We start from the raw sequence: 12,676 nt of genomic DNA, 5'->3' as shown, positions 1-12,676 counted from the left end.
CTGCGCACTGGCGCTTAAAGCAAACTCAGTTTACAAAGGAATTATTTGGAAAGGTGAGGCTGTGAAGTTAAACCCTGTTTTAAGACGCATGCTCAGCTGTCTTCCAACTTTACAAATAATTTAAAGAACCGGAAATAATTCAGTCGTTAAATTCCGTCTGTCGTCGATCGGTAAATTGATTGTAATGTGACATAGGGTATTGAATTATACCGATTACAAATAATTACGCACAGAGGGTAAAATATATATTTTCATTCTGTAAAAGAATAGATTATGCCATTTAAGAGTTTTTATTTCATTATCAAAAAAAAAGGGAGATATATATTTTTTATATATACAACAAACCACACCAGGTTATTTGCTGTGTCCACCAAGGGGAATTAAAACCCTGGTTTTAAGCGTTGTAAATCTGAAGACTTACCGCTGCCCCACTAGGTGACAAGTATGTTTTTTTTTCAAAGTGAAATGATTTTCAGAAGAGGACTGTTTGCATTGGATACAGTAATATAAATATTCAAGTTATTTCTCCAATCAAAGCTAAATGTTTCATTAGAAACTTCATTTTCCGTGTAATTTTTTGTTCAGTGCTTTAAAATGACGGTTCTCAAACTTTAATAATCAGAAGACCCCTCTTAATTTCAAACTTTACTAATCAGAAGACCCCTATTAATTTTAAACTTTAATAATCAGAAGACCCCTCTTCATTTCAAACTTTAATAATCAGAAGACCACTCTTCATTTCAAACTTTAATAATCAGAAGACCACTCTTCATTTCAAACTTTAATAATCAGAAGACCCCTCTTCATTTCAAACTTTAATAATCAGAAGACCCCTATTAATTTTAAACTTTAATAATCAGAAGACCACTCTTCATTTCAAACTTTAATAATCAGAAGACCCCTCTTCATTTCAAACTTTAATAATCAGAAGACCACTCTTCATTTCAAACTTTAATAATCAGAAGACCACTCTTCATTTCAAACTTTAATAATCAGAAGACCCCTCTTCATTTCAAACTTTAATAATCAGAAGACCACTCTTCATTTCAAACTTTAATAATCAGAAGACCACTCTTCATTTCAAACTTTAATAATCAGAAGACCACTCTTCATTTCAAACTTTAATAATCAGAAGACCCCTCTTCATTTCAAACTTTAATAATCAGAAGACCACTCTTCATTTCAAACTTTAATAATCAGAAGACCCCTCTTCATTTCAAACTTTAATAATCAGAAGACCCCTATTAATTTTAAACTTTAATAATCAGAAGACCACTCTTCATTTCAAACTTTAATAATCAGAAGACCCCTCTTCATTTCAAACTTTAATAATCAGAAGACCCCTATTAATTTTAAACTTTAATAATCAGAAGACCCCTCTTCATTTCAAACTTTAACAATCAGAAGACCCCTCTTCATTTCAAACTTTAATAATCAGAAGACCCTCTTCATTTCAAACTTTAATAATCAGAAGACCCCTCTTCATTTCAAACTTTAATAATCAGAAGACCCCTATTAATTTCAAACTTTAACAATCAGAAGACCCCTCTTCATTTCAAACTTTAATAATCAGAAGACCCCTCTTCATTTCAAACTTTAATAATCAGAAGACCCCTCTTCATTTCAAACTTTAATCATCAGAAGACCCCTCTTCATTTCAAACTTTAATAATCAGAAGACCCCTATTAATTTCAACTTTTTTTCGCGGTCCTCCAAACCTATCGCAGCCCGGCATGGCCAAGCGTGTTAAGGCGTTCGACTCGTAATCCGAGGGTCGCGGGTTCGAATCCCGGTCGCACCAAAACATGCTCGACCTTTTAGCCGTGGGGGCGTTATAATGTTAAGGCCAATCCCACTATTCGTTGGTAAAAAGAGTAGCCCAAGAGTTATCGGTGGGTGGTGATGACTAGCTACCTTCCCTCTAGTCTTACACTGCTAAATTAGGGACAGCTAGCGCAGATAGCCCTCAGCTTTGCACGAAATTTAAAACAAACAAACCAAACCTGTCGACGGTTTTTGTTGTTTTTTGTTAAAGAGATTCGGTGTACGCAAGATGTGTTACAAAATTACGTTTTAACTGATACATATTTAATTTAATTTAACGAAAAATATTTTACTATAAATCCTTTTTTTTTTCTAAAGATTTCGGACATGATCCGCGAACCTTCTGGATAGCGATTTTTTGTTTTGTTTATCGGGATCTAAGTTATTTTCGGAACGTGAGAACCTTCTGGAGTGCCAGTTAGATAAACGCTGCTCTAGAAGTAGTGGTTCGTCATGGCCAGATGGTTAGGGCACTCGACTCGTAATCAGAGGGTTGCGAGTTCGAATCTCCGTTACACCAAACATGCTCGCCTTTTAAGTCGTAGAGGTGTGATAATGTGACGTTCAATCCCATAATTCATTGGTAAACAGGTAACCCAAGAGTTGGCGGTAGGTGGTGATGACTAGCTTCTTTCCCTCTAGTTTTACACTGCTAAATTAGGGATGGCTAGCGCAGATAGCCCTCGTGTAGCTTTGCGCGAAATAAAAATAAAACTAGTAGTATCTGCTTGCTGTGATTGGACAGTTCGGACTGTAGTGTGACAGGACAAAAGGGTACTTGCTCTCAAGGAGAAAGAAAATGTGATATGTTTATGTCGAATGGTCAAATAGTAGTTGAACATTCAAACTTTCCTCATTTAAACATTCTGATAAGTTAATTTTAATACATTCATTTCTGGTGTTTGTTGTTTATTTATCAAAATATTGGTTCGTCTTACGCAACGTTTTATGTCATTTATTTTTCCATTTTACTCCTTATGATATGAGGCTAAGCGTACGTTGTTATATCTTGTAGTTACGATAAATCTAAGAACGCTGTCCGCCGTTATCTCCAGTTTTTAACTACTGACCCAAAGGACAACAATACTCTGTGGTTACCATCAACCCTAAGGTATTGATCATCACAGGTTCACAGCTTCAGGTGCGAGTGATATTTTGTAGGGTGTCACGGGTTTGCTTTGTTTCGAATTTCGCGCAAATCTACCCGAGGGCTATCTGCGCTAGTCGTCCCTAATTTAGCAGTGTAAGACTAGAGGGAAGGCAGCTAGTCATCACCACCTACCATCAACACTTGGGCTACTCTTTCACCAACGAATAGTGGGATTGATCGTAACATGATAACACCCCCACGGCTGAAAAAGTGAGCATGTTTGGTGTGAAGGGGATTCTAACCCGCGACCCTCAGAGTACGAGTCGAGTGCCTTAAACGCCTGGTCATGCCGAGCCAGTTCGTAGTGAACATTTCAGTTTGTGAACAAATTAGTGATGAAGAACATTGAAAAAGTGGAGTTCAAGACTGATTAAAAACTGGTTATTTAATGTGGCTACCGATTAACTGGTAACAAAGAATGTTTTCTTGAGGTGTATTCAAGGTTAGAGAGTTTTTCCATCAGTGATAAAACTTCGTTTTATTATGAAGCGTTCCATGCTAGAGACAGTTTCAATCCTATCGATCCACCCTTGAATGTATAAGAAAACAGTAATTAATCCGCATTTGAAGAACGGGAGAAGCGCGAATGAAGTGACCCCACAGGCTATAACAACTTGTGTTGTTGGTGAATTCGAAACAAAAGTCCGTTCTACGCTACTTCAGTTAAACCTCACCAGTTAAAACTGATAAGTAAAACCATAAATTACAAATGCTGTTTTATTTATTTTACTTCTTCGAGTTGAAGTTAATCGTGTTAGAGATGTAAGTGGGAGAAGTTTAACGTGTATTTTCTGTGGTATACTGTATCATTATTCCAATCTAAAACAAACAAAAGCATGTCACCTACAGTAATTTTGTGACGTTTCGTATTTACCACGTACGAAGTTGGCACGTTTGCACGAGAGAATCCTGGTATCCAACAAAACATGTAAATCTTTAGAATCTTGCTGTAAGCAAAACAAGAATATATGCAGATAAAATTATTAATTTCCAAACGATGTGTATGTGTGTGGAGGGGTAGATATGTAATGCTGATGCAACTTGTTTACGACAAATTTTACGTGAAACCAACCTCATTAGCTGGCGTGAGCTTGTTTACTTGGCACCATGCCAAGTATTGCCAACACTGGAAACCGGCCGGCATATATTTATAATAGTTTTTAGATTTAGCAATTCGAAAAATAATAGTTTTATGGATACATCAGGAGTCAAAAGATTCGTAATTTATCTTCGGCAGTTTGAAATGTATGGAGACATAAGACAAGGATTAAAAAGTGGGTTCAGTGTGAAACGTTAAAAATAAATTTTGTTTTATATATCACAGTAGTAATATTCATCGTATTACAATAATGTAAAAAAAAGTTTATAATAATTTCCAATAATATCAGAAAAAATCTTATAATAAACTGACGGTTTTATATTTCATGTGTATGTTGTAAAGCTACACAACAATTCGACCCCAGGCCACGTAATGTTACACTTTCGCTTAAGAAAACAAACTGGACTTTTGTGAGCCCTCACCCGAAAAAAAAAAAATCAGATGGCGTTGCTGTCTATTGAGTGCTCTGCAAGTTGTCTAGCCACTTGAGAATGATGCATGCATTGATAACTGTTCAAGTGTGAAAGAACTTGAATAATAAACGATTGTGTGAGACTGATTTATTTGGAAACAGTGGTGAAGAGACGGTCTAAATAACCACTTGGGGACCTAACATTCGGCGAGGCTCGATTCGTTTGGGATTTACTTTAGTATAAATGTCAAACAGTTCACTGCAAAAAATGCGTTTTAGTTTTTTTTTTTTTTTAATTTCGCGCAAAACTGCTCGAGGGCTATCTGCGCTAGCCGTCCCTAATTTAGTAGTGTAAGACTGGAGGGAAGGCAGCTAGTCATCACAACCCACCGCCAACTCTTGGGCTACTCTTTCACCAACTAATAGCGGGACTGACCGTCAAATTATAACGCCCCACGACTGAAAGGGCGAGAATTTTGATATGATGGGGATTCGAACCCGCGACTCACAGATTACGAGTCAAGTGCCTTGACCACCTGGCTATGCCGGGCCTAAATGCGTTTTAACGACTGATGAATGAAACCTAAACCAATACAATGGAATAATTTCAATATAATGGAATAACTTAAACTACGACATCTTACTGAAACATGTGAGCTTCATTATGCATTATTTTCTCTCTAACTCTCTAATGAGGTTCACATATTTGAGTAAGATGTCCTAGTTTAAGTTAATTGTCAGTTCATTACAGATCTGTGGAACATTAAAACTTAAAATAATTCCCATCAGTGATGAAATATCAGGTCATCCCTTAACTAACGTCCGATTTTAAGCTCAGAGAAATAGAAAAGGTTTCAAACGTTTTTAATGTTATTTAATCAATTTAATACAATTCAACTTTTTTCAGATCATTAATCAAATAAACCCTTATAAATCTGGATGTGTCTGAGTAGCACATTAAGCATATAATGATTTATGAGTTTACAAAAGGTAATAGTGCAGCAGAAACTACACGAAACATTCAAGGTGTTTATGGTGTGGAGTCTCTCAATGAAAGAAAATGTTGAAGGTGGTTTTAGAAGTTCAGATCAGGTGACTACAGCTTAAGTGATGCTCCACATTCAGGTCATCCTGTTGATTTTAATGATGACTTGCTGCTGGCTGCACTTGATGGAAATTGTGCTGTAACAGTTGAAGAACTAGCACAGAAGCTTAATTCAACCCATTCAACAGTTCACAGTCATCTGCAACAGCTTGGAAACGTGTCAAAACTTGGAAAATGGGTCCCACATGATTTGACAGAAACCAACGTTAGAACAAGAGTGGATATTTACACTTCTCTACACTCTCATGAACGTTACTCATCTTTTTTAGACAGGTTAGTGACTGGAGACGAGAAATGGATATCTTATAAAAAATGTTAAGCGCCGCAGACATTGGTTCATTGCAGATAAACTGGCTAAACCACAGCCCAAAATGGACCTCCACCCAAGGAAATTCTTGTTAAGCGTTTGGTGCGATATTTTTGGTGTGATCCACTATGAGTTGCTGTCACTCAATGTAACGATTACATCGGACTTCTGTTGTTAACAGTTAGAGTGTTTGAATGTTGCACTGAAAGAAAAAAAGAGGCATGCTTTGATCAATCATAAAGGTGTTGTGTTACACCAGGATAATACACGATCCCATACAGCAAGGATCACATCTGTAAAGACTGAAGAACTAGCCTGTAAAAAAACTTCCACATCCTCCTTATTCTCCAGACTTTGCCCCATCTAATTATCATCTATTCCAAAGTTTGCAGAACTATCTTGATGGAAAAGAGATTGGAACACATGAAGATGTCAAAACTACCCTCTTTACATTCTTTTCCTCCAAACCCCAATAATTTTACGGAAGTGGCATCCAGAAGCTTGTGAGTCGTTGGCAGGAAGTAATTAATAACAATGGAACGTCCATTATTGATTAAATAACATTAAAAGTGTTTGAAACCCTTTCTATTTTTCTGAGCCTAAAATCGGACGTTACTTAAGGGATGACCTGATACATATTTTAGTCATTAAATCCATCTACAAAGACAGAAATGATGATACACTTTCTGTATTAAATTTTCGAACATTGCTTATGGGATAACCTGATATCTGTTTGATGTGATTTTTTTATCTTGATTTGTGGGTAAAAGTATAGGATTGTGTTGAAAAGTTTCTTGAACAGTAAGATGCGTTATTTTTAAAGTGTTGAAATGTTATTTAATTTTATAATGGTAAGATTTTAACATACGTACGTATGCAGATATGTTATTTACTGTGTCCTGTTTTTGATTTAAGTTGTATTGTGAAAGTTTCGTGTTTGTTTCGAATTTCGCGCAAAGCTAATCGAGGGCTATCTGTGCTAGCCGTCCCTACTTTAGCAGTGTAAGACTAGAGGGAAGGCAGTTAGTCATCACCACCCACCGCGAACTCTTGGGCTATTTTTTTTACCAACGAATAGTGGGATTGAACGTCACATTATAACATTCTTAGAAGAAAAAAACGCCACATTTCGTAATCGTTGGTGAAATTATTACGAGTTTTTTTACATTCTTGCTTTTACTTGGCATTAAAAGAAACTTGCCAACGGAGTGCTCGTTAACAACGTTGGCTGCACAATGTACCAGTTTCAGTAAAAAGTTTTTCTGGCTGTTATAAGTTTTACCAAAAACTTACAATTCACGCTCGAAACATGTTACAGACTGATGAAGAAAGATTATTTTCTGCTGAGAACGTACAGATCCCCTCTCCCTCCACCATCCTCGGACTTGCTGCGCTTATGCGTGTACCTTTTGTATTATATAGGTAAATATTTTGTTTCAACCTATATTGGTTGTGATGTCTTAAAGTGAATTATAAGTGCGTTAAAGTTTTATCGTACGATATATGGTGGTTAAACGAATCAGTACAGTGAGAATACTGGGTGAACATTTTGGCAGTGTACACGTGATATTTGTTGTTGTATTGTTCTTTTCAGTTATACCCCCAGTAGTTCAGCGGTATGTCTACGGACCTACAACGCTAAAAACCGGGTTTCGATACCCGTGGTGGGCAGAGCACAGATAGCCCATTGTTTAGCTTTGTGCTTAATTCAGAACAACAACAACAACAATCTATTCACTTATTTGTTGCAAATAAGTTCAAGTTGAGCCTACGTCATTCTGGTTCATCCTTTACTAACACGCTACTAATCACTTGTACTCATAGAGTTCAGATCACGAGCATCGTTTTCGATTAAATGATGTAATGACGCTTTGAATAAACTCGTACAGTTTCGCATTTGATCCTCATGTATTGTAACTGAATGTTCACGATAACACTGATCTAAATACTTCATCCTATATCACTTTATTACTTGGAACTCTACTAACTGAAAATTGTCACATTTATAATGCTGCCTTGTTTCTCACAAAGTATCTTGATCACTGATATTTACAAATATTCTGGAACTAGTGTTATCAAGTTATTTGATCTTAACGTTATACGTCATTTGTCCAACATCCAAATTAAAACGTTGAAAATAAAGCTCACGACAATATTATTGTTACTAATTACACTATAAGTTGTTATAAATATTATCTAAACGTGTGTGTGTGTGTATACTTTTTCTTAACTTTGAGCCCGCCATGGCCAGGTGATTAAGGCACTCGACTCGCAATCTGAAGGTGGCAGGTTCGAATCCCATCATACCCAAACTTGCTCGCCCTTTCAGCCGTGGGGGCGTTATAATGTGACGGTCAATCCCAATATTCGCTGGTAAAAGAGTAGCCCAAAAGTTGGTGGTGGGTGGAGATGACTAGCTGCCTTCCTTCTAGTCTCACACTGCTAGATGAGGGATGACTAGCGTAGATAGCTCTCGAGTAGCTTTGCGCGAAATTCAAAACAAACAAACAAACCAATCTTAATTTTGTGAATTTATATTATACAATTTGTTTTAAAATACCCACGTCTAATTTTTTTTAAAGATTAAAGTAATAAAAATTAGGGCGAAAAAGCGACATAATTAATTCTTAATACAGTTTTGCAATCGTCTGATTATAACAGTTACCTGAACCTACCTCATACTCATTGTAGTCACTTATTTGACACACTTAGTTTTGAAACGGGTTATATATACATATAACACTATATACATTGAACACTGTTTCCATATTATTTTGTTCCCGTTACACTAAACATACTCGCCCTGTCAGCCGTGTGAGGGTTATAAGTAACGATTAATCCCACTATTCGTTGGTGAAAGAGTAGCCCAAGAGTTGTGGCGGTGGGTAGTGATGACTAGCTGCCTTCCCTCTTGTCTTACACTGCTAAATTAGGGATGGCTAGCACAGATAACCCTCATGTATCCCTGCGCGAAATTCAAAACAAAACTAAAACGAAACCATTTATTCTGTGTCACGTCATATAATCTGTAATTTGAGACGTGAGGTATGTCCTCCGCACCTGATATCACTGATAGAATATTTTACAATACTCTCGTTCCCACACCGACTACAGAACCCTCCATCCCACTGCACATTTTCGAGAACAAAGTTAAGAACTGTACACGTCACACTTTGAGTTTAAGGCCCAACCCAATTATGTTAAGTATTTTAAATTATTTCTGTGTAATTTTTTATACTTTAAACTGGCGTTTCTGAAAATAAGGGGTGCAGCCTCTAGCGGAACGCAAAATTTCTTTTTTTTTTGAAGGGGGCGAGCTGTTAGGGAAGAGTCAAAAGTGCAGTAATGCAAAATGAAGCGTTTTTGATGTATTTTTCGTTTATGAAAATAATACTTAATTACCACAATATATATAGCAATTTAATGGGAATTGGTTCACCACATCTCCACAACAATATTTTCTCAACTCACTTAAAGTCCCAGCATGGCTAGGTGGCACTCGACTCGTAATGTGATGCTCTCGGGTTCGAATTCCCATCATACCAAACATTCTCGCACTTTCAGCCGTAGGGAGGTTATAATGTGACTGTCAATTCCACTATTCGTTGGCAATAGAGTAGTAGCCCAAGAGGTGGTGATGACGAACTGGCTTTCCTTTAGTCTTACACTAGTAAATTAGGGACAGTTAGCGCAGAAAGTCTGCGTGTAGCTTTGCGCGACCTTCTAAAATAAACAAACATTCACTCAAAAGGAAAAAAAAGATCCACCTAAAAAACCTAAATACCACTAAATAAAAATAGAAAAAAAATGAGAGAGGTGGATAAACCATATTTATTAAAAGGGGAAGTAGTGACAAACGTGTGGGAAACACTGGATTTAAAATATCCGAGCCATCAGTATATCTATGTACCCAGAAAGAAAACAACAGATAATTAAGTTTACTTCACCCATAATGTAAATAAACAGATAAATAAAAAGTGGAATTTATGGGACTTGGCAGCTTTCCAAGTTTCTACTAGGGTTTCTTGTTTATGTTTGCATGTGATATGTGTCAAGGTCTTCACTGTGCCACTAGCAGTGCTACATGAAGTATCAACATACGTCATGTTATGTGTTTCTTTCCAACCAAGGTTGTTGTGTCAGAGAGACCTTCTCGCAATGTGTTTTCCCTGCCACATATTTTTTTTTAACCGATGCTTCCTCGAAAATGGCTGACGTTTAGCTCGTATTAAAACCAAGAGTTATGTAACATATTGCTTAAGCAAATAGGACTTCTCTAACGTATGATGGAAGCTACGGAATTAGTTTTAAATGGAGTTGGTAATATGGTGTTAACGAAGTTCAACTGAAAATAATTTTTATTGAAATAAATATTCATGTAATGTTTTTACATAGTTGAATGGTAAATACATTCATTTTGCAGTTTTCTTTTTTGCTAATAGTTATGGCCCGGCATGGCCTAGCGCGTAAGGCGTGCGACTCGTAATCCGAGGGTCACGGGTTCGCGCCCGCGTCGCGCTAAACATGCTCGCCCTCCCAGCCGTGGGGGTGTATAATGTGACGGTCAATCCCACTATTCGTTGGTAAAGAGTAGCCCAAGAGTTGGCGGTGGGTGGTGATGACTAGCTGCCTTCCCTCTAGTCTTACACTGCTAAATTAGGGACGGCTAGCACAGATAGCCCTCGAGTAGCTTTGTGCGAAATTTCCAAACAAACAAACAAACAAAGCTAATAGTTATAGGAAAGCTAATAGAATTTTTAGTACATGCTGATAAATGGTCAGACAAAATGGTTATTTCTGTATAAGATTCACTAGTTAGGCCTACTTCAAATAGTATGTACAATTATGGCCATATCTAAGAAAGGATGTTGTCGTTCGAAAAAACAAACAAAAGAATTGGCTAGATTCCAGTTAAAACTTATTTTTGTAACAAAGAAATTGGCTTATGGGAATATATGCTGCCATTGGCATTGCTGAAAGCCACCATTTTGCAAGAGATTTTCTAAATATTTAAGGGTAGGTTTAATTAAATATTTTTCTCAAAAATGGGTGTGCGTGAAAAGAGTTTCTAAATGAAAATACGAAATGGTAGCATGTGGTGTGTATGTTTTGTATTTTATTAGAGAATAATTACGGTATTTTAGGGTTAACCGATTTCCCTTCAAAAGTACAAGTATTGGATTATTAAATCCACTAATAACCACAGAGTCCACCAGGAAATTACTGGAGTATCCTGTTTAATAATTTGATTAGTACATTTGTATATGTGAAATAATGAGACCTAATGAAATTAAAAAAAAAAAAAAATCTGTGTGTTAAACGAGAAATAATGCATACTTGAACAAACTGGATTGTAGTTTAAAAATGTGTTTAGACCGTTGGCTTTTACTCTTTCAGGAGGTCTGTAGAACAAAAACAAGGCAAGACTTACTGGAGACCACGTGATTATGTTATAACAGCATGTAAAAATGCATAATACTTCTGCATAGATAAAAATTGGTAGTGATTATGTACTTTAGAGGTGTATTTTAAGAAAATATGTTAGGTAATAACTTATAATTAATTTGTCTAAACATACTGGTTTATTAAATTACACAATCACCCACAAAATGTCAACATGCTATTTAAGATATCAATATATTTAGAAACAGTATTAAATAATACTTGGATTGCTAGATAGTTATTTCTTTTTCGTGATGTGGAGCCTACGTAGTAGGATTTTTTCCTGGATTTTTGGGGTAAAATTCAACTGAAAATAGTCAGTTTGGTCAAAATGAGATCAGAGTTTTATTATTTAAAGAAACTAGTCCAAAGATTTATTGATGGAAAACCTTGCATTATTTTGATTAACACTAGTTCTCCAGCTATAGTTTTTCAACCTTACTTGGTAATGAAAGGTAGAGAGTTGCTTCCAGAAGTGAAGTAGGATTGATACGAACATCAAGTTCCAGCAAGAGGAAATTTTGAAGTTACCTTTACTGTTGGAAGTTCCTCTGTCTCTCGTGTTGTGTGGGTAATTAATATTGAGGAAGAGAGTTCCCAGTGTGCAAACATGATGAGGAGGACCCGTGGACGCAAGGTGAAGCTTGTTTCAAATAACTTTACAGTTTTACAGGTTCAACTTCTGGTGATAACAAGAAGCCAGTAATTACACTCATATCAGGTCTTAAGAGGAAGACCTTGTGACTGGGGCATATGGTATAACAAAATGCTCCAGGGTGTGTCTCAAAGGATTAATGATTAGAAGAAATTTTGTGCAATGACAAAATGCTGACACAGACAATCAGATACTGTTTATTATAAGAAACACAGGCTTCAGTAAGTGTTCCTGTCATTTGGTTATCCATTTTGTTGTTTGTTGTTATTGAAATTAAGATACACGAGACTTAGCGAGCAGTCAAATAAAAGCCAGGAAAATAATAATTCATCCTCTAATTTGAAATACAAAGAAAATATTTGATATTCTTGGAAATAATTCCACAGTATTAATACGTGTGTATCTTTTTTTTAAATACGTTTCTGATGTTTTGGTAAAAGTGGTGTTATGATTATTTAGAACCTGACAAAAGTATTCTTTATAAAGTTTCAGATGTGGTAGTTTTCCAAAAACACACAGAAAAAAAGTATTCTTTATAAAGTTTCAGATGTGGTAGTTTTCCAAAAACACACAGAAAAAAAGTATTCTTTATAAAGTTTCAGATGTGGTAGTTTTCCAAAAACACACAGATATATATAAAAGCAGTAACTTGTTTTATGTACACGATTGTAGAGATTTCAGT

The 12,676-nt window shown here is 36.2% G+C and overlaps 2 protein-coding genes across 4 annotated transcripts in view; one reads left to right on the top strand and one right to left on the bottom strand.

Annotated features, from left to right (window-relative positions):
- Nucleotides 1–9,602, bottom strand: part of LOC143246663 (protein cereblon-like) — a 63,112-nt gene extending 53,510 nt beyond the window's left edge. Inside the window, exon 1 of the mRNA XM_076493733.1 lies at nt 9,369–9,602. Coding sequence (XP_076349848.1) covers nt 9,369–9,447 — 79 coding nt within the window. The 5' untranslated portion in view covers nt 9,448–9,602. The remainder of the gene's footprint in view (nt 1–9,368) is intronic.
- LOC143246662 (zinc finger protein 704-like) overlaps nt 1–12,676 on the top strand; it is a 57,915-nt gene that overhangs the window by 30,100 nt on the left and 15,139 nt on the right. The gene's annotated exons all lie outside the window — the stretch shown is intronic.

The sequence above is a fragment of the Tachypleus tridentatus genome, chromosome 3 (genome assembly GCF_004210375.1).
Source record: "Tachypleus tridentatus isolate NWPU-2018 chromosome 3, ASM421037v1, whole genome shotgun sequence".
NCBI lineage: Eukaryota > Metazoa > Arthropoda > Merostomata > Xiphosura > Limulidae > Tachypleus > Tachypleus tridentatus.
This window is presented reverse-complemented; position numbering and strand designations above follow the sequence as displayed.